Source organism: Aspergillus sclerotioniger, assembly GCF_003184525.1.
Source record: "Aspergillus sclerotioniger CBS 115572 chromosome Unknown BO94scaffold_24, whole genome shotgun sequence".
NCBI classification, from domain to species: Eukaryota; Fungi; Ascomycota; class Eurotiomycetes; order Eurotiales; family Aspergillaceae; genus Aspergillus; species Aspergillus sclerotioniger.
This window is the reverse complement of record NW_020291014.1, coordinates 130,560-150,423: the sequence shown is the minus strand read 5'-3', so window position 1 is coordinate 150,423 and position 19,864 is coordinate 130,560. Positions and strand designations below refer to the sequence as shown.

At 54.8% G+C, this 19,864-nt stretch overlaps 8 protein-coding genes across 8 annotated transcripts; 4 read left to right on the top strand and 4 right to left on the bottom strand.

Moving 5' to 3' along the window:
- The first annotated feature begins 165 nt into the window (after positions 1-165).
- BO94DRAFT_177109 (uncharacterized protein) lies at positions 166-2,012 on the top strand. The gene is made up of 4 exons (XM_025605946.1): positions 166-395; positions 467-494; positions 557-1,070; positions 1,139-2,012. The coding sequence occupies exons 1-4, from the start codon at positions 247-249 to the stop codon at positions 1,810-1,812; spliced, it is 1,365 nt and encodes a 454-aa protein (XP_025464742.1). The 5' UTR covers positions 166-246; the 3' UTR covers positions 1,813-2,012.
- Positions 2,013-2,879: 867 nt separating this feature from the next.
- BO94DRAFT_558747 (putative tetracycline transporter) lies at positions 2,880-4,280 on the top strand (the record flags this gene model as incomplete). Its single annotated transcript, XM_025614023.1, has 2 exons — positions 2,880-2,948; positions 3,006-4,280. 2 exons carry the CDS (start codon positions 2,880-2,882, stop codon positions 4,278-4,280), a joined length of 1,344 nt encoding a protein of 447 aa, XP_025464741.1.
- A 264-nt stretch (positions 4,281-4,544) lies between these two features.
- BO94DRAFT_626472 (uncharacterized protein) lies at positions 4,545-6,182 on the bottom strand. Its single transcript, XM_025617360.1, has 2 exons — positions 5,739-6,182; positions 4,545-5,648 (listed from the first exon to the last, which is right to left on the bottom strand). Exons 1-2 carry the CDS (start codon positions 6,028-6,030, stop codon positions 4,900-4,902), a joined length of 1,041 nt encoding a protein of 346 aa, XP_025464740.1. The 5' UTR covers positions 6,031-6,182; the 3' UTR covers positions 4,545-4,899.
- Positions 6,183-6,295: 113 nt separating this feature from the next.
- Positions 6,296-9,402, bottom strand: BO94DRAFT_626471 (WD40 repeat domain-containing protein). Its single transcript, XM_025617359.1, has 8 exons — positions 9,255-9,402; positions 9,027-9,184; positions 8,822-8,973; positions 7,811-8,757; positions 7,618-7,752; positions 7,432-7,563; positions 7,081-7,379; positions 6,296-7,026 (listed from the first exon to the last, which is right to left on the bottom strand). The coding sequence occupies exons 1-8, from the start codon at positions 9,292-9,294 to the stop codon at positions 6,367-6,369; spliced, it is 2,523 nt and encodes an 840-aa protein (XP_025464739.1). The 5' UTR covers positions 9,295-9,402; the 3' UTR covers positions 6,296-6,366.
- Positions 9,403-9,624: 222 nt separating this feature from the next.
- On the bottom strand, positions 9,625-11,606 carry ilv3C (putative dihydroxy-acid dehydratase; the record flags this gene model as incomplete). Its single annotated transcript, XM_025608403.1, has 3 exons — positions 9,625-10,821; positions 10,874-11,085; positions 11,189-11,606. 3 exons carry the CDS (start codon positions 11,604-11,606, stop codon positions 9,625-9,627), a joined length of 1,827 nt encoding a protein of 608 aa, XP_025464738.1.
- A 400-nt stretch (positions 11,607-12,006) lies between these two features.
- BO94DRAFT_472187 (cytochrome P450) lies at positions 12,007-16,762 on the bottom strand (the record flags this gene model as incomplete). The annotated part of the gene is made up of 5 exons (XM_025608418.1): positions 12,007-13,459; positions 13,519-13,756; positions 14,187-14,705; positions 14,762-16,513; positions 16,573-16,762. 5 exons carry the CDS (start codon positions 16,760-16,762, stop codon positions 12,007-12,009), a joined length of 4,152 nt encoding a protein of 1,383 aa, XP_025464737.1.
- A 246-nt stretch (positions 16,763-17,008) lies between these two features.
- BO94DRAFT_537614 (EMI1 family protein) lies at positions 17,009-17,926 on the top strand. The gene has a single exon (XM_025612310.1). It carries the CDS (start codon positions 17,060-17,062, stop codon positions 17,726-17,728), a length of 669 nt encoding a protein of 222 aa, XP_025464736.1. The 5' UTR covers positions 17,009-17,059; the 3' UTR covers positions 17,729-17,926.
- BO94DRAFT_603355 (uncharacterized protein) lies at positions 17,911-19,507 on the top strand. The gene has a single exon (XM_025616438.1). It carries the CDS (start codon positions 18,157-18,159, stop codon positions 19,426-19,428), a length of 1,272 nt encoding a protein of 423 aa, XP_025464735.1. The 5' UTR covers positions 17,911-18,156; the 3' UTR covers positions 19,429-19,507.
- The last annotated feature ends 357 nt before the right edge of the window (positions 19,508-19,864 follow it).

The window sequence follows — 19,864 nt, the reverse complement described above, 5'->3', positions numbered from 1 at the left end:
GAAGCCTTCCACCCGCATCTCTTCTCTCGCCGGCGTGTTGCTGCCTCGTCACTTTCCCTCTTCCTCTTCCATCTCAACCTTGACCTTCCTCCCCTAACCAACCCATTTACCAACAACATCCATCTTTTTCTTTCTGGAATTGCGCCTTTCTATTCCTTCCCTGTATCATTTCCTCTTCACTTCTAGATCCCCTGTTCTCTCCCCTGCCTCCTCCTGTCTCTACCCACTCATCAGTCACTCAGCACCATGGCTGCTATCAACACAAACCTCCCACAGTCCGAACCCTCGTCAGAGAAGCAGAAGCCGAACCATGCTTCGAGCCCTTCGGTCGCTTCCAAGCCAGAGGTGAATGGTCTGGATGCCATCGACTACCAACACTTCAAGGACTTGCAGAAGTGCGTCAGCCAGAAACAATCCCTGCGCTTTCTGCCAGATTCCGAATAGGAAGCTAACTGCAGCGTCATAGGAGCTTGCGCAATGCTGTGAAGAAGCTGGTTTGTTCTCCAGACTCAATTCTAGGTTTCGGTACACCGCTCACACGTCTTTTCCCATCCAGAATGCGACCGCTAAAGTTGACGCCATTGTTGCCGAAAATCCTGGAAAGACATTGGACGATCTTGTCGCGGAGAAGAAGATCAACGTCGATCAGAAGGCTCAGGCATTGAAGAAGCCTTCCCTTCAAGCTACTGTTGCTCAGATCGAGGAGCAAATTGCCCAGTTCAAAGACTTTGCCGTTTACTACGAGGAACGGCTGGCTAGCCAGAAGGCTGACTTGGAGAAGGCCCACAAGGAGGAGCTTGAGGCTCTCCAAGAACAGGCCACCGCTGCCGCCAGCAATGCCGGTCAGCAGGAGCTCAGGCAGAAGCTGCTCAACTTGAGCAAGTTCTTGTGCGCTGCCGCGACCGTGAGGCGCTCTGGAGATGAGACTTCGAGCGAAAGCCGTGCATTTGAAGGTGTCCTCTACCAAGTCTATGGAGGTACTCAGGATGCCGTGACCTCCATGCTCAAGATCATTGATGGCGTGGATGACAAGGTGGTTGGTGTTGACGGCACTACGCTGGAGGTTACTTGTGAGTATCCAGTTCACCGCTCCTGCTGGTCTGTTCTGTCCGCTCCTAACACTTCCCCGTTTAATCAGACGAAAGAGTGAAGCAGGTCTCTGCCGAGCTTGCTCCCTCATCCGACGACACCACCCCCGAGGCCGCTCCTGTATCGGACCCTTCTGTGGCCAATGCGGCCTACACCGAACTACAGGATACTTCGTACATCGCCGATGCCACTGTCGCGAACGAATCTGCTCCTGCCGCTGAGCCCGAGCCTGAGCAGGTCACCCCGCCTGCTCAGACTTTAGTCGGTGACGGTGCTAATGCAGTTGCGGAGGCCAGCTGGGATGCAAATGCTTCTGGGGTGTCCTCTACTAATACCGAGGGCTGGGTTGAAGTCCCACGGGACCCCGCCGAGACGGAAACTGGCCTCGAGGCGACGCCTGCCGCAGTGGAAGCGGAGGCGACGAGTGCTCCGGCTGCTGGTGAACAGAGTGCAGAGAACGTCACTGTGCCTAAGCCGCAGGGACCCGACGGCTTCGAGGCAGTTGTACACCACCAGAGGCAGCCTAGTGGCCGAGGACGTGGCCGTAGCGGACATGGTCACGGCCGCGGCCGGGGTGATGGATTCCGAGGACGCGGACGCGGCGAATTCCGAGGCCACGGTCGTGGTCGCGGCCGTGGTGGCCGGGGCCGCGGCGGAGCCAATGGCAATGGCAACGGAAATGGCAATGGTACACCCAGTGCGGCCCCTGCTGGAACCCAGTAAACTGGTTCGGGTTGAGATGGGTGGATCTGCGGTGTGGCTTGGGGGTGGTGCTTCTCTGCGAGAAGTGCTTCTGCCAATCGACGCATTTCAGACGCCAGCGTCTTTCCACTTCGCATGACTCTGGGCCTCTCCCACGCTAGTTCTCTACATCTTGTTGTCTTTTCTCGCAACCGTCGGGGATTTCTGCTTTCATTTGTCTATCTCATACTAATAAACTCATGGGTAATGGCGGTGTCATGGTTGACGAAAGCAATGACTCTTAAAATGATTACAACACGGGTCTCTGGGGGTGAAGCACTGGCAGTGAACCAGTCACACAGTGTCTTTGCCCCACTGTTCTTTTGGATCTTCTTCCCAAAAGTTCCTGTTGTATATGTTTGCAGTTATTGAGCGTGCATAATGTTGCTCTTCAGTGTCTTTTCCTTTCTTTGTCCTTCGAACTCTGATGTCTGCTTCCGCGGGGCCATTGCATTCCAGTGGCGGCGGCGATGGCCTTCCCATTGCGCTCCACTGTTACTTTCCTGTATTCTATTCATCTTGCATTTTGCGTTGACATATGGGGCGGAGGTCTGGACGGTTCACGGCGGAGGCGCAGGGAAGAAAGACCCTGGCTGTTGACGGCCAGGGCGGGACTAGATGGGGAACATGATCTATCCTTCTCCTTTGAACTCTTCTTGAGATACGGCATCATGTAGATATCTTGGTAGTAGGTAGTAGGTAGTGGTTACTACTAGTAGGTGTAAGGGGGGCCGGAAAGGGCATTCCAGCCCGAGGCAGCCAAGAATAGGGCTCAGGGCTATGACATAACCGGTGGGACGCCGACAACAACCCAAGAAGATGCCATCGTGTTGGGTTAAGCTGCTTCTTTTCCACGCTGCCTGCATGGCGCCCTCTCCAGCTCCATTCCTCATGCTCCCTTAACCCTTCCGTTCGCTTCTTCATGTTCTTCTTCTTCTTCTTCTTCTTCTTCTTCTTCTTCTTCTTCTTCTTCTTCTTCTTCTTCTCCTCCTTCTCCGTCTCTCATCTCACTCCTCCCCGTGGACTTGCCCCCCTCTCCGTCAACCACCATGGCGGTAGCTGCAGATCAGCGGAAGAAGATCCTCAAGGTCTTGATGACCTCGCTACTCTTGGATTTGGTAGGCCCTCCCTCAGTGTTCTCATCTACAGGACTCTCGCTAACAGATGACGGCCAGATATCCTTCACCTTCATTCTGCCCCTCTTTCCGTCCCTCCTTACCTTCTACCGCAACCAAGACCCCTCCCCGGACTCGCTTTTGAACCGCGTCTTCCACTATCTCAATGCCTACAAGAACTCCTTCGCGAAGCCAATTGACTCGCGCTATGATATCGTCCTTCTTGGCGGCGCTCTCGGCTCCCTCTTTTCGTTTTTGCAGGCCCTTGCAGCCCCCTTTATAGGTCGTCTCTCGGACCAGCGTGGCCGCAAGACCGCCCTACTCTACTCCATGATCGGCAACACCCTCAGCGTCGCTCTCTGGGTCGCCGCGACCGATTTCCGCACCTTTCTCGCCAGTCGCATTGTAGGCGGCCTCAGCGAAGGCAACGTCCAGCTAGCCAATGCCATTGCAACCGACATCAGCGACCCCAGCCAGCGCGGCTCGACCATGGCCCTGGTGGGCGCCTGCTTCAGCATCGCCTTCACCTGCGGGCCCGCATTGGGAGCGGCTCTCTCGAACATCACCACCGTGGCAGCAAACCCCTTCGCGACCGCAGCTGGCGTTTCCCTTCTGCTCATCGTCGTTGAAACCACATACATCTACTTCTGCCTCCCGGAGACCCATCCTCGCTTCACCAAGCTCACTCATACCTCCGCAAATACCACAAACACCACCACCACCACCCCTACCTCGAAGCCTTCCTCCCCCAAGCGCAAGCAGCATACCAATAAACCCGCGGTTTTGAATTTCATCCACCTCCTTTTCCTCCTCCCTTTCTCCGGCCTCGAGTTCTCCCTTCCCTTCCTCACTGCCACCTTCTACGCCGGGAGCCAAGCCAGCCCCTCCGCCCTCAATGGCCGTCTCCTCTCCATGATGGGTCTTATCGCCTCCCTTCTCCAAGGTACCGTGGTGCGCCGTCTCCCCCCACTCGTTACCGTGCGCGCGGGCGTCGTCGCCTGCACCATCTCCTTCTTCATGTTGGCGCGCGTCTCCTCGGTTACCGGTCTCTACGCCGCCGGCGGACTCCTCGCCATCACCAGCGCCACGGTTGTCACCGGCCTGAACAGCCTGGGGAGCTTGGAAGCACAGGAATCGGACCGCGGAGCAGTCCTGGGCCGCCTTCGAAGCTGGGGACAAGTGGGTCGCGCGGCGGGACCATTGCTCTTCTGCTCGCTCTTTTGGTGGGTCGGGCGCGAAATCGCCTATACCACGGGTGGAATTGTCATGGTCACCGTGTGCGTGGCCGTGTTTACGAACCTGAAGTCGCCCTCGATTGGAAAAGTGAAGGCATAGAGTTTATTTTTCTGTGCATAGAATCCTTGATTAAATGAGTTGCTTTCGTTTGGTTTTGTGACCCGTGTAACATTGCGTGATAGATAGATAGATCGATAGACTTCGTTGAGCGACTCATATACCGATTGGTATATCATACTAGAAGGAAGATTAGATTTGATAAATGTATGAAGAATCATCCACTGACTGGCTGGCTCAGTGACTGGATATGTTATGCAGAATTAGTGGTGGTATCGTGCCAGTATCGATGTCAATCTTTATGCAAGCAGTGGCATTATTCATTACTGGGTATAGTATACACATCTGGAGAGGAGTGGGTGGGTGTAGATGACACAAGAGGGGAGATGGTCAATTGACCTCTACAACTCAACAATAAACAAGCGCGCAAGCAGATAGCCGCCGTAGATAGCACCAGAATGCAATTCCTGAGATAGAAGAAAGAGAGTTCCCATGTTCTTTTTTCCGAACAGCACCGCCGGTGAAGTCCTCTATGTCGTTTGCGTTCCCTGTTCTTGATGGTCGAAAGATAGACAAATGATATCAGGTGGAAGTCGGGCATGAGATAGTCGGTAGTGACTGGTGGAGGCTCTGAGGAGGAGGATGTTGGAGGTCTCAACTATTAATGATGATGAGGGTGATACCGATCCCGATCCGAAAATTCATGGCCCTGGCAGCCTTGCATGGCTAGACCGGGCTCGGTCGCGGGATCCAATGACCCTCTCGCCTTCCCGATTAGCCAGTCAGTCAGAGTGACGAACTTGGGCGTCCGGTTCCATCCACGCGCATCATCGGCGTGCTCAATAGTATGCGACGCAATGCGACCTTCCTCGTCGAAGGAGAAGATGAACAGCCCCGTGAATTGCTCCTCCTTGGACAGCTTGAAGATCGGGGCATCACCACCAAGCAGCACGCTAAGACCCTTGTTTATCCCGGTTTTCGAGGACGAGAGGTGGTTGCTGTGGGTGTTGGAGGGAGAATGAGTGTCTGTAGGTAAGGAAGGGGCGGCAGTGGTGAATGTGGTATTGGAACTGTGAGTGGTCTCTCTCCGCGGCTCGGTCCTCCACCGCACCACAAGCCGCTCGTCGCTGGTGTCGTGGTCGCTGTCCGGGCGCTCTGGGTCGAGGACCGTTCCTGCGCGGACAATGCGCTCACTCAGGATCTGAAGCTTGACATTTCCCAACAGGGGAAGGCTGCTCCATGCTACCGGGACGGTCCAGAGCGCGGCTCGATACAGCGTGCGGCCTTTCACGGTGGGGAGGTGTGGGTGCGTTGAGGGAAAGAGATGAAGCGCTATGCTCGGGGAGAGGATTGCCGGGGGCAGGGGGTTGATAAGGAGCGTGGGTAGGAGAGGCGAGAGGATGCGGAGAGCTGTCAGGGATCGGGTCGGTCAGCGTCGGCTTGACAAGGTGGGTTCCCCCACAACGAGGAAGTATGCAAGGCAGGGTATGGCCTACTCACTTTTCCCAAGCTTCAATATGCGCTCATCGGGGGGCTCATGATCATGTTTCGGGCTTTTGTCAAGGGAATCCGATGTGGACGGTCGGAAACCGGTTTGCGAGAAGAGCGTCGGCGACGCGGGGGTCAACTGCGGTCCGTGAAGGATATCAGGTCGCGGCTGAGCGAGAGTCCGCGGGGATGGGGAGACGAAGAATTGTTCACGAAAGACGGACGGTTTGATGGGAGAAGGAGGCTGTACGAGTCGACATCGAAGAGCGCGTGGCGCAGGGCCAGACACCAGCTTCGGCGGCATCCCGAACTCGGAGCTACCGGAGGGAGGAGGTTCACCCAGGGACCTTTCGTTGGAAGACGATCAATGCATGCCTTGAAGAGCGGCAGCAGAGGGCTTGAGTCCAGTCATGAACTGGCTGATGCATGAGACGATCAGTGTCGATGAGACAGATGATGGAGTGAGTTGGAAGGGAAAAGGAAGCAGAAGTGAAGTGGAAACGAAGCGAAGCGAAGGAAGGAAGCGGGCATGACGTCGGCCCGGTCCTCGCCTCAGGCCCTTCACCCACCCCGAAAGAAACACTCAACAGTCGATTGGTATCTAAATATATTATGATCTGATTACGCCCTCATATACCTCTCATGCCAGTTCATCATCGTCATCATCCGCCCCCATGTACCGTCGCTCCGCCAGATCGCGGATTTTGTCTTCCAGCACGCCACGCCCATAGCGCTCCGCAATCTTCACGGCCGCCTCCACCATCTTGCCATTGCGGTCACGCATCATCTGCACCAGCTCTAGCGCTTTCATGCCCCGTTCCTCACCCTCGCGGCACTCCACCGCCAACAGCTGCAGGAGCGTCTTATCCACTTCCAGCTCCTTCCGGGCCAATTCCGCCCGTTGTCCGGTCGTGGCGTTGGTCGACGACAAAAGGTCCTCGAAGAGCGACAGCATGATGCTACCCCGGACAAAGGCTTCCTCGAACCGTGCGCCCTCTCTGCCTTCCTCCTCTTCCTCCTCCTCCGGGCCCTTCCCAGGCATGTCGGAGATGGGGATGCGGAAGTCGAACTCACTCAGCAAGGGCCGGGGGAAGTACGGGTATTTATCCCCTCCCTTGAGGATGATGCAGTGGAACTTGTCTTGAGCCACGGCGACTGGCCAGTACGTCTCCTCCTTACGGCCGCTCGCAAGACGTTCGAGCTGTTTAGTATCCAGGAGCGGGACCCATCGGGCTTGGCCATTATTCCGCCAGTGCTGCAGCACGAGGAGAACACCCTCGGAGTCGTAGATACAAGGGTCCTGCAAGTCAAGCGTTAGCGTATTCGATCTGGTCAACATGCTGAGATCACTCACTCCCGCATCCGAGAAAAAGACACTTTGCAGCTCTGCCCCTTCCGGGATCGCAACCACATCCTCGTTCTGGCACACCTCATCCCGCTTGACATTCTCCACGGTGTATCGTAGCGTCGCCGTGCGGCCATCGCTTCCCAGAGGACCATTGCCCACCGTCATGATATAGTCTCGCCAAGCGGCGCATGTAACAGCCGGGCTCTTCTGTCGGTACACCTTGAAGGGCGTGCCGAATAACGTATATACACGGACATAGTCCTTGGTCGTCACTGCGACAATGTAGGAATCACTGAGCGCCAGCGCTGCCAAGCCGATCAGCAACCCACTCCTGTGGTCAGTCGACAGTGTCCATACCTCGAATGAATTCCCCCTTTGGCAGCTGGGTCCGCCAGTCCGCACGTGTAGTCCATGTCTCGTGGGGACGGTAGAAGATCGTAGCAGGGCTGTCATCTGTTGGGTTATTGGAGAACAGCGTACCGTGCTCGTCTAGCTCTGGTCAGCATATGTGTCAGTCTATCTGTGAATGCCAGTTGAACCTACTGAGACACGCCCGGTCATAGAGATAAGGATCAGTGAAATGGAAATCCCGATGGAGCTCCCGGTCGTAGAATTCCACCGTCACCGTATTGTGGGTTTCTTGGTCAACCGTCCAGACACAACCGGTCAAGTTCAAGCCTAGTTCGGTCAGCACACTTGCCATCAACACCATCCAGGCAACCCAAATGCCACATACAAAGATACCGCCGATTACCCCTCCAGGGAGTGCTGCCCGGCTGGAGAGGAGCGTGAACTTTGGGCTTCGCGAATGAAGTCAATAGCCGCTTGTCCGCATGGCCGTCGATATCGTCCAGATGCGAGCCCGCGCGTTTGCCCAATCCATTGACACCCTCGGCGTAACCAGCTCCGTCGTCATCGTCGACGAAGTCCTCCATGCCGACATCATAGTTCAGGACATCGTCCAGCGAATCGGGGGTGCGTGCTCTTTCCCTCCGTTCGATCGACTCCTTCGGTCGGTTCGCCAGCGGCCGTCTCACATTGTCGGAGATCTCAGTCAAAGGTCCAGAAAAGATAGGTGCAGCCTGCAGCGGCTTCTGTAGGAGCGGCTGGTGGTCTCTTGATACAATTCCATCATATATGAACAACTCTCCGTCCGAGGTTGTGAACGACAGAGAGTTATTGGTCGGGTGCCAAGCGAGGTTGATCACGTTCGCAAAGTCGTACCGCTCCAGAACCTTTTGCGTTTTCGTCTCCCAGAGCAGAACCTGACCATCCGCACCAGCAGTCGCCAGGAGTGCCCCATTGGGCGACCAGCTGATTGCTGTGACATCCCCATTATGCCCGCCCGAGAACACCTTCTCTTTCTTCCACTCACCCACGGAGAAGACGGCAATATCCCGAGTCGCCTCTGCGCACGCAAACGCCGTTCCATCGGGATGCCAGGCTATCCGCGACGTTGCTTCGTCCTCCGGTTCCAGCCTTCGGATCACCCCATCCAGCTTGCGGACCAACTCGGGCTCGTCAGAGAGTATCGAATAAATATAGAGCATTCCATCCGTACACGACACGGTAACATATCGCCCACTCGGATCGAAAGTGACGTGTTTCGTTCCCTTGGCTTGATCCCGGAGATATTTGACCTTCGTCATGTCCTCGATGTTCACGATCTTGACCGTAAGCTCACTAGTCCAGACAACGTCAGCCATGGAGGTGCCCAGAACGCGCACATTGACGGTAAATGACTAACTCGCTGGCCACCGCGGCCCATTCCCCATCCGTTGAAACCGCTATATCTCGGACTGGCAGCGCGCATCGTACCAGTAGTTTTTCCATCCGACCGGACTCTATCTCGTATTGCCAAACTGTGCCATCTTCCGCACCCATGATAAACGATTCATTCTAGGACAGAATTAGTTATGGATCGAGCGACTCATGAAAGCCGCTAGACATACGGTGGCCCCAATTCCAAGGTGTCCGTCAACACCTTCGTCGATCGTCTTTGGCTCTCCATCCTGTCCGACAGTGTAGATTCGAATTGCAGAGTTAGAACCGCCTGTGATGACACGGCGTCCATCTGGTGTATATGCCAGCACCGTAGTGCCCGGGGTATCTGGAGGTTTTGCAATGTAAGTGATCCATGTTATGGAAGTGGGATTCGAGCAACAGCGGCCTAAACTCACGGGCTGGTCGGCCCCTAGGACGCATAGCTTCGGAAGCCATGGTGAGGTGGCCTGGGGGAGTGGGATATAGGATCTTGAAAGCTGGACAGTAGAATGGACACCTCTCAACGCATGGATCTAGCCCGGACCAGACAATCGCAAAGGCATGTGTCGCTCGTGGTTACGCCGCGGAGGCGAGTCGTTCTCCTGCGACGCGCCTCCCGATTCGGGAAACGCGTCCCGCGCCTGGAATCCACTTTCACCTATTCGGTGGGTAATAAGGGCTTAGGGCACCTGGTCAGGGCTGCCGATCGGGACTCGAAAAGAAAGGCAGTACTCCGTGTCTACTCCGTACATTGCAGCTATCTAGCCTAGTTAAAACATCCACGGTTCAGTTCTTATCATCCGACAGTGGCCCACTCGCCGTGAGAAAATCAAAGTCAGCCCCATCCTGGGCTTGGTTCACTGATCGCTCATACAACCCATGATATCCCCTCTTCCTCCCTTTGGCCTGCGACGCTGCAGCGCCGCCGCTGTTGGATAATTGCTTCCTCGCATCAATGCGCCTTTTGAGCTCATCGTCCGAGACCTCGAGCTGGAGTTTTCTTGTCGCGATGTCACAAGTGATAAGATCGCCGGTTTGGACCACCCCAAAGGGAGACTCAAGCAAGGCCGATTCGGGCGATATGTGAAGGACGACGGTGCCCCCTGCCGTCCCTGACATGCGCCCATCAGAAAGTCGCAGCATATCTTTGACGCCTGCAGAACCAAGCTTGCGGGGTATAGGTATAAGACCTGCTTCGGGCATACCGGGATTGCCCACGGGTCCGATACCTTTGAGAACCAGGACTGAATCTTGGGTGACATGGAGATCCGGGTCATCTATGCGCTTTGCAAGATCTGCAGAGTTTTCAAAAACAACCGCTGGTCCACTATGAGAGAGTAGCCTTCGATCTTTGGATGCTGATGCCTTCATGACAGCACCGTCGGGTGCGATGTTCCCCCGGAGGACAACCAGTGAGGATGAAGGATGGAGAGGATCGGACAATGGCCTGATGATCTGCTGTGAAAGCGGAAATATTCTAAATGCGGAGGCATCCAACACCTCGCCCAATGTCTGACCAGTAATAGTCATGGCTGGGAGATGAAGAAGTGGGCGTAGGGTATGTAGCAACGCCAACATTCCTCCCGCATTATGAAAATCATTCATGTAATTGTCGCCGCTTGGCTTCAGATCGATCAGAAGCGGTGTTTTCTGTCCAACTTCCTCGATAGTCTGCAAGGTAATCAGGCCTTGTACCTTGGGGTGCCTGTTTACAATAGCCATCAGATGTACCACGGCATTAGTTGACCCCCCAATGGCTTGTAGCACAGTGATGGCGTTCAGGAAAGACTCCTTGGACAAGATATCTTGAGGCCTCCGCTCAACGCGTGCCACTGACACAGCATTCGCCCCTGTTTCTTCGGCCACTCTGATTCTTGCGGATGAAACAGCTGGCGCAGAGGCACCTCTGAGTGGCATCATACCTAGGGCGGCTGTGACGCAAGCCATTGTACTGGCGGTCCCCATTACTCCACAGGTTCCAACCTAGATAATTTCCATCAGAAAATGCCCCATCAGAAAAGACAAGGATACTAACAGTCGGGGCAAGCTCTTCATTAATAGCCGCGATTTCCTCGATGTCTATTTCCTTCGCCCGGAAGGCTGCCCAGTTGTTCCGACAGTCGGTACAGGCCCCGACTCTTTCGCCACGGTGACTCCCTGGCAGCATTGGTCCAGTGATGAGTGGAAGAATGGGCTTGTTTGCGGAAATTCCACCCATCAGCTGGGCAGGGACCGTCTTGTCGCAGCCTGAAATAAGGTTAGCTGTACAATGCAAGAGCAACTGTGGCAACTTCAAGGACGGCCCCAAAGGATTTGGGCGTCTGCAAAAGGAAAATTGCAGGTGTAGTACCTCCGATCATGATGCAGGCATCTATTGGTTGAGCACGGATCATTTCCTCCGTATCCATGCTCATCAAGTTGCGTAAGAACATGCTCGTCGGATAGGAGAAACTCTCATGGACGCTAATGGTAGGAAACTCTACTGCTAGTCCTCCATTGAGGTGGACTCCGCGTTTCACAGCTTCAATGAGCTGAGGGACATTGGCGTGACACGGATTGAACCCAGAGAAGGTGTTGATGATGCCAATGATGGGGCGAGAGAGGGCGTCATCCGAGTAGCCTAAGGCTTTGATGAAGACCTTTCGGAGAAATAGAGAAAAATGAGCGTCGCCATAGGAGGCCAATCCCTGACGCAAGCCGGACGTCGACGTTATCGAGGTCGACAAGTCGTAGTCACTCAGCGGGGTGTGCGCTGTTGTGTCCTCCATTGTTTGTCAGCCAATACTGCGTTTCAATCCGAAGAGCTTGGTCTTCTCGGCCCCGAGGGAGGGTGACGTGGATTATTATAACGACGATGGTGACATCGAGGGGTAGAGTCACGCTCGGATTCTTATCCGACGCCCCAGACAATAAAAACGCCCATCTGCCTCGCGCGCCCCATTGGCTTCTGGCCAAGACACCGACGCTATTCTAATGGACCCAGATGCCCTGCACTTGTGGTTAGGAGTCGATGAGAAGCAGAAAAGAAACATTAACATTCTCGGGCGGAGCATTGATAACCAAGTGGCCAGCCCAATTGCCCTGGGGACGATCTATATATGAGGGAAAAAATGAAATGCAACCAAACTCCGTGTATATGCAAGTTGCACCATATGCACCATCAGCCTTTCAAGCACGCTGTCTCATCCGTACCCTTATGTCCTTCTTGGGCAAGAAAGCTGCCCCGGATGGCCTGTGGTCGGGGATCGTAAAGCCTCCGTCTTGCGCGGGTTCGACATCCCACATGGTGATGATTGCCGCAGCAAATGCGAGGAGCTTTCGCTCTGCAAAAGCACGGCCTTTACACCCAGACACTCCACCACCAAAAGGTTTGATGGTGTGTACGCTCGCTTTCCTGGCCCCGGTTTCGGGGTCGGTCGAAATGAACCTCAGCGGGTCAAAGTCGCCCGGTTTCGAGAAATACTGGGGGTCAGTATGGAGAACAGCATGAGGGATAGCAATACTGCCGCCCTTCTTGATATCATACGAGCGAGGCTGCGCTACCCCAGCGGCGGTAGCATCTTCGTCGGATTCCGTGATTGTTAGATCGGACGTGACTCCCCGGAATGACAACGGCGCCGAGTCCAAACGCAAGGTCTCGTAGAAGCTCGCCTTTAATAGTGGGCAAGACTTGACCAGCTCTTCGGTATTGATGGATAACTTAGGGGCTTCCTGGAAAGCAAAGCCGGTCTCCTCCCGGGATATCTTCACATAGGGAGCCACCTCCTTACGGATCTCTTCCAGGAGTGTGGGACTGGCATACATACGAAGGAGGTGCCAGAAAACCACATTTGGAGAGTTTCCGTTCATAGCCCAGAGCAAGGATAGATGTGTAGGAGCGCTAGCCCTTGCGGAGAGCCCTAATTCTTTGCACTTCCGAATCCGCTCCTTTACGGGTTCCGAGATATCGTCAAGATCCCGAAATGTAAGTCCAGGATCAATCCCGTCATCCCAAGCCACAAAGGCCCGGTGATACGCTGTCAGGGCGTCGAGAAGCCGGGTACGTGCAGCATGGGCTGCAGATACTCCGGGGTGAACCAACCGAGGGACGCCCATGGACAAAGGAACGAATTGGTTGTCCAGCGCAAACACATCCTCTAGCAGACTGGGGAAGGCCTCCAGGAGGGCCTCGCCCATGAAAATTGCCGTGGTGACGTGACCCACGAATCTCCGGATGAGTGCGAAGAAGTTCGCCTCGCAGGAAAGCGAGTTATCTCCATCGATCACCACGGTCTGACTTCCCCGTTCCCACAGCATCTGGTCCACGATGCTCCGACAATTGGTCACCAGATTGGGGATCTCCCGTTCGATCAAACGGGTGGCAGTCTTGGTGCCTTGGGTAAGAAAAGGCTCGCGCGTAAGCAGATTGGGGACGTTATGGTTAAGGGCATGATGATCTACAGGGTTCAAGTTACGGATGACACCGCGGTCCCCGAAGATCTTCTCCAGCGCATAGTTGATCAGGTCCGTCGAGGAAGTACCCCGGGCGGTGAACACCGCGTTGACCATGGATGGTGACACGATAATGTGGTGTTTGGTGCCACCCATGTAGATGCCGAACACGGGCTCCTTCATGGCATCCCTGCCGAGCCTGTCAGCAATTGCCTTCCCGGTTGGCTGGGGCTGGATCGGGGCACGAACCTAGATTTCTGGATGAGACTGACATGATCCCAGGCAAAGGCCGGGCCATGGCCCAGCCAGGGGAGCCAGTACGGCACCGTGCGGACGGGGCGTGGATGGCCCGCCTCGGGGGTGCCGCGGAGACGGCTCTGGAATCCGGTGAGGAGGCGAGTGGCCACGCAGATGGAGACTAGAATGGCCGCTAAGGTTGGCCATCCGATGCTCGCCAGACCATCGCCGACAAGTCGGATGAGATCCCCTGGCACTAGGAATGCATACGGTTCCATCGTATGAATAGGACAGGAACGTCCCGGAACCGGGCGTGGCAGGGCAGGGCAAAAAGAAGGGAAACGAAGTCAGGTTCACTGACGCGCTGATCTGAACATTCAAGTGAGAGAAGGAAGGAATTGAGGAATTGAGATGCTGGAATTATTTGGGATAGTTGTTGTTGTTGGGGACGGTAGTTAACTACCGCGCTGACGGCTTAGCTCAGCCGCCGGCGTCATATCCTCGTTTTTTTTTTTTTTTTTTTTTTTTCCTTGGATACCCCCGGGTAATCTCTGTGCCACCACATACATACATACATACATACATACATACATGAATTACAACATACAGCAGAAAAATATCATCCATTCAACGTAATAATAATCAAGGCTCCCGGCGCAGAACCTGCTGTAAGAGGAAACTCTCATGCTCATACCGACTGACTTTGTTCTGCGAGTTGGCCACCTTCTGCAGAAGCCACTGGATTCGGGCACTGAGCTCGCGGGGCTGCTTGGGTAGAGACCCCAGCAACTGCAACTCCTGCTCATATTTCCCGACACTCTTGTTCTCACTGCTCAGGAGCTGCTTGAGGATGTCGAGGTCCAGACGACTGCTCAGGGTCTTGTTCTCGGTTAACCGTTTGAACACCGCCCGATAGACTGGCTTGCCGGGCTTAACCGCGTCAGGACAGCCGTGGACGGAGCCGATGGAGATAAGCTCAGCCTGCTCAAGGGCGCGAAGGGTGGTCTCGCCATTCTCCTTGAATAGGTCGGAGAGCAGGACTTGGTTGTATGGCAAAGTCCCATCCTTGGAGTGGGCTAGCGTCTTGATCAGATGCCATGCCTGTTCGTGGCTCCATTGCTTGGAATCAATGTCAGGGTTTAAGACAAACATCTTCAGGATCTCCGAGGCCGACTGCTCGATGATGCGATTGACAGCCGCTGCCATATGTGTCAGCTACACTCATTGTCAGATTAGATGATTGGGCCCAACGTACCTGGAGGTGTTTCTCCGGCTTCGATCCGCCGTGCCATGAATTCAAGATCGGTCACTCGGCCTCCCAGTACCTCAATGCAGCTATCCAGACAATCTAGGCCTCCAAGTTCCTCCATGCTTTGGACTTGCTTGTCCCCGTCCTTCGCTTCATACTCAAGATGGCTAAGCACGAACTTTCTCCCCACCTCGAGGGAGCAATCGCCCAAAGAAATGGTCCGGAACACAGAATTCGGCAAAGCTCTGCTCAAGGGCTTGGAGAAGGAAACATCAGTCGTCAGAAAAACCACATGAGCAATATTTCCAGTGGTCAGGCCCGCAGCCCACTCTGTGATTTTGTCGTACACCACGCTGTTCTCCGAAGTATTATGTAAAAAGTTGTCAATGACCACCACGGGACGCTGCTCGGGGTGAGCCTCTAGGTATTCTTCGTCGGAGAGATGCGCCTCCTTGTCATCCCTTTTCCGGTTTGCCAATGCGACCCTTTTCAGAGCAGTGGCCGTGTTCTGCCAGATCTTGCTGAGTTGCGCATCCAGGGTTTCGGAGAACCCGGCCTTGGTGCCAATCATACCCTGCGCGGCCAGGTCGATGAAGCTGCTTATGCTGTTCATCCATGAGAACACTGGTCGGTAGCCGACCTGACCGGCAGCACGTGCAATCTTTGCAGTGTCGCCTTTGGCGTCCTGAATCTGCTTACAGTCGATGACAACCTTGTACTTGTAATTCTCGAGGGCCCGGTCCAGCACAAGTTCCCGCTTTCCCGTGCCTCGAGGCCCATGGATGACGATGAATGTCTCGGCATTCTCCATCAGCCAAGATTGCAGTTGCTTGATGTCACCCTGACGATCCTCCCAGATAGCTGTGAGACGGCGGGGATCAGTCCTACGGTGTCCGAAATAGATGATATTGGCTTTATTGGCCTGGTTCCGGATCCATTTGAGGACGCTGTTCTCTTCCGTCTGCAAGGTTGCTTTGATCTTCATCTCGATGAAGAAGGTGCGGATTGGATCGAAAACCGTGACGGTGATGGCCGCAATGAGGGCGGCAATGGCAGGGATCACGATTCTCGGGTGGTTCAGGATCCAGTCCTTAATGACCGACAACTTGATGTTCCGCTCGTACTTGATTTTGACTCTCGTGCCGGACCTGCCGCCGCCTTCCTGCTCCGGGATTGTGAATCCGTGCATGCAGTTCTTGGCCATGACTGCGTATTTGGGCCGCGTGAACGCCACAAACGCATATCTCGGCGTGATCTTCGAATCGAACGGTTGTCTCTCGATGTCTCTCAATTTCCCGTATCTTCTGAATAATGAATACAAGGTCTCCGTGGTTAACTCTGCGGCGGCCCCATCCGCAGAGCCCGGAAGGAACTCCACGCGCAGCCGCTGACTTGGGATACGATACAGATCCTCGATCCATGGCCTACCATGCACATGGGCGACCTTGACCTGTTGAAACGGGTTAAACCATGGTCTGATCGGGTTCTCCTCCAGGTGGTCTTGAACAACGGTCACGATGTCAGTGTTCTCGTCCCCGTCCTTGCGGGTGTATTTCACGAACGCGCCGCCTTCCCTGAAGCGCGGGATAACTTCCCTGATGTCGATATCCAGGCTCTGTGGGAACACTCGACGGATGATATGTAAGGGATCCGACGCCGCAAGATGGGGTCGGTTAATCCGTTTCAATGCCACCTCGTAAGCTCTGGTTCCGCTCAGCGGGCCTTGCAACAGCCATTGTAGCTTGGATGGGAAGATATCTGTTCCCAAATTTGACATTAGCCCAGTAGACGGATCACTTAGAGGATCTGAATCGTACTGTTCACAAACAAAAGACCCTCGTCGTCTTTCACATCAATGTGACCGGTCTCAAGGAAAGAGCCATGGGACGAAGTACTCCGGCTGGCGATGATGGCCTTGGTCACCGAAGGGATCGCAGAAGGCCGAGTGAAGCGTACATGAGATAAAGATGCGCGGGGCACCACCGCTCGACCAGAAGCTCGGATCATCTCTGCAGGCCTCGCAACATGGTGAAAGAAGGACGGGACGGTTCCTTGTGCGAGGGAAGCTGTTCCTGAACTCAACTCCAATCTCCAACTATGACGTCGATCTGCAAAATGCCCGCCGAACGCGCTGTGACGGGTAGATTACCCGATAAGGTGCGTGGCAGCTCTGCATTACCGTCACGGCGCGTTCGGCTTGAAATTTACCTCGCCGATCCCGAAACCCGCAATTGTTGTTGATTCTATCCCCGGCATCAACCGACCGACCCAGACATTCCCCCTCTATCCAACACATTCGCAGTCATGGGTTGGTGGTGGAATTCCACTCCCAAGGAGAGCGAGCCCCAGGCTCCTTCGGCCTCCAGTCTTCCTGCATCACAACCACCCCCGGGGACCACCCCCTCCGCCCCATCATCACCGCCTCAACCCCGGACATTAAGCCGCGAGGAGCAGGCCGACGCAGAATGGAAGAAACTTGTCGCCAGTCTAGAGGGCGACATCAATGGCACAAAGCCCCAGCAATCATCCTCCGCGGGAGACTCCCCATCTCCTGACTCCGCATCCTCCTCCGACCCTCGAGCACCCCCATCATCCATTGCTCCCGAGTCGCTCTACGACGACACCATGTCCTGCCGCTCCGCATTCGACTATGCATTCTTCTGCCAGTCATTTGGCGGTCAATTCGTCAACGTTTACCGCTATGGCGAGCTCCGGTCCTGCAGCGAACACTGGGACAACTTCTGGATGTGCATGAAGACCCGCACGTTACCGGACCAGCAGCGCCGGAAGGCGATCCGCGACCACAACCGCAAAAAGGCCATCAAGTACAAGACCGGCCCCAGCAGTGAAGATGTCTGGGATGTGCGGACAGAGCCGGCTCAGAACCCTTTCTCGGGGGATTTTGCCGCCCTGGAAATCGAAATGCAGGCGCAAGAAGCCGAAGAAGCGCGTCAGAAAGCGGCCCCAGCCTAGAGAGTAGAGACACTTGCCCTTGTTGTCTCTTCTTTGTGGAAACTTGCTTCCCCAGTTTGATGTCATGTAAATGGATACCTGTCCCCAAGGGAAATTTGTATAATAGCTTAAGTATATTACGGCCTTTGATGTCGCACCAACCCCTGAACCCAGCGCACGACAAAGGAACTTGCCCTATATAAAGCGACAATCTCCGACGGACAATACCAATATCTCTTTATGAGACCGGCCTTTGTCGCCAACATCCTCCCAGGTCCATCCCTCTGCACGATTTCCCTATATAGCCGAGCTCTTTCGGTGCCTGGTGTCACATCCCATTATTCCTACAACACCCACTTTCGCAACCAATGAGCCTGCCAACAGTTCATACCCTTGCTGAAATGCTGAGATAGAGCTCAAGCTCACGCCAAGTTCCTCTTCCTTTCCGAATGCTCATCTTTATCTTCCGCATATTAGACATGTTGACCTCCGACGACCCCCTGGATTCCACGCTGTCTCTGGCCATGGACCTGGATATCGACAAGTACGTGGACCTGCCCAGCATCGAATCTCTCCCCTCGACCTTGTCCCCCACAACCCCCGTCATTCATACCCCGGTTTCAATCCCTGTCTCTGTCCCAGTGGCCTCCCCCGTTTCTGCCCCCGCTTCTCTCCCCGTCTCTGCATCCCCACCCCCCTCTCCATCGACCCCCGCGGTCCTTTCATTCCCAACTCCTCAACCCTCTCCTCCCAATCCGATCCAACCCCAGCTCCAAGTCCAACTGGCAGCTCCAGCTTCAGCTCCAACTCCAGCTCCAACTCCAACCCCAGCTCCAGTTTCAGCTCCAGTTTCAGCTCCAGCTGAACCCTCAGCCTCAATCCCAGCCTCAATCCCAGTCCCAGGCCCAGTCCCGCTCAAAAAGAAAAAGTCAGTGACCTGGGGCCCCGTGGTCGAATTCTCCGACGAAGAAGAATATTCTGATGAGGACAACGACGAGGAATATCACGAAGACAGGGATGACTATTACTACGGGGAAGAGGCTCCCTGGACCGCGTGGTCCCAGCAATACTTCTCTTATGTAGCAGCAGCACCCGCAACCCTAACTCAAGCTCCTGTTCCGACTCACACCTACCAGCCTCTTGACTACCAACATTACTACTACAATTACAACCTCCAGCCCCAGCCTCAGCCACAGACCATATTCTCGGCTCCAGCTCCAGCTCCAGCTCCAGCTCCAGCTCCATCTCCATCTCCAACTCCGGCTCCAGCTTCAGCTTCAGCACCAACCCAAATCCCCGCTGCAATGCCAACCAACAACTACCATCACAACTACAGACGCCAAGAAGCGCCTCCGATGCCCCGCCCAATCCGCAAGCCATCTACAAACGCCGATCAAGCCACGTTTTGCCGGAATCTGTGGCACATGGCGGAGATGGCGGAGCTGCAACGAAATATCGTCTATGAGGCGCTGGCGATAGCGGCCCCGGGATATGTGGACCAGGTGATGAGGGTGGAAGAATGGTACACCTGGCAGGTGGCGAGGTTGCATGCGATGAGGGCGCGTCAGACGACCCCCGCGAGGGGCCCCGTCATTAACGGTAGAGTTCAGAAAAATCTCAACATAAGAAAGCGTCGATTGCCGTCCAGAAAACCCCCTGGCGAGGAATTCTACGCCGACGATGACCCGGACTTGATCGAACGGACAGAGAGCTGGCTGTAGGCTCAGAGTCTGCTGGGCAGACCGGGCACGACTCTACATGCGTCAAGTATACAACATATATATTGCAGATCTCGGAGAAGATCTCGGTCGTCTATTCCACTTCGCAACGCGTTTGATCGATGGAAGTACAGGCATCATGAAAGAGACTCCGGAAATGACTCAACTAAATGAAAGCCATTGATACCTATATGAACGAGAAGAGAATATGTACATCAAAATGAGATTGGCTGAAATGGAACTCGCTCCGACACCTTGCCCATCTTTTGGGAGAAACGAACCGAACGCTGCAGCAAGTCGCATATCATCTTCCAGAAGTAGAACCCTAAATGTAAAGATACCATCCCCATAGAGAATAGGGCCCATCAAAACCCCCTTCCAAAAAGCATCGATCCAGTAGCAAGAATTCTGGAACGTAACGTAACCTAGTCACGATCAC

What these genes read in the sequence shown, in the direction of transcription:
- BO94DRAFT_177109 (XM_025605946.1), top strand. Translation starts at nt 247, where the DNA reads ATGGCTGCTATCAACACAAACCTCCCACAGTCCGAACCCTCGTCAGAG. An exon ending in CACTTCAAGGACTTGCAGAA is followed by an intron (nt 396 to 466) that starts GTGCGTCAGCCA and finishes GCAGCGTCATAG; the next exon opens with GAGCTTGCGCAATGCTGTGA. An exon ending in GCAATGCTGTGAAGAAGCTG is followed by an intron (nt 495 to 556) that starts GTTTGTTCTCCA and finishes TTTCCCATCCAG; the next exon opens with AATGCGACCGCTAAAGTTGA.
- BO94DRAFT_626472 (XM_025617360.1), bottom strand. Translation starts at nt 6,030, where the DNA reads ATGCCGCCGAAGCTGGTGTCTGGCCCTGCGCCACGCGCTCTTCGATGT. An exon ending in CATATTGAAGCTTGGGAAAA is followed by an intron (nt 5,649 to 5,738) that starts GTGAGTAGGCCA and finishes GATCCCTGACAG; the next exon opens with CTCTCCGCATCCTCTCGCCT.
- BO94DRAFT_626471 (XM_025617359.1), bottom strand. Translation starts at nt 9,294, where the DNA reads ATGGCTTCCGAAGCTATGCGTCCTAGGGGCCGACCAGCCC. An exon ending in ACCTTGGAATTGGGGCCACC is followed by an intron (nt 8,974 to 9,026) that starts GTATGTCTAGCG and finishes ATTCTGTCCTAG; the next exon opens with AATGAATCGTTTATCATGGG. An exon ending in TGGGCCGCGGTGGCCAGCGA is followed by an intron (nt 8,758 to 8,821) that starts GTTAGTCATTTA and finishes TGTCTGGACTAG; the next exon opens with TGAGCTTACGGTCAAGATCG.
- BO94DRAFT_537614 (XM_025612310.1), top strand. Translation starts at nt 17,060, where the DNA reads ATGGGTTGGTGGTGGAATTCCACTCCCAAGGAGAGCGAGCCCCAGGCT.
- BO94DRAFT_603355 (XM_025616438.1), top strand. Translation starts at nt 18,157, where the DNA reads ATGCTCATCTTTATCTTCCGCATATTAGACATGTTGACCTCCGACGAC.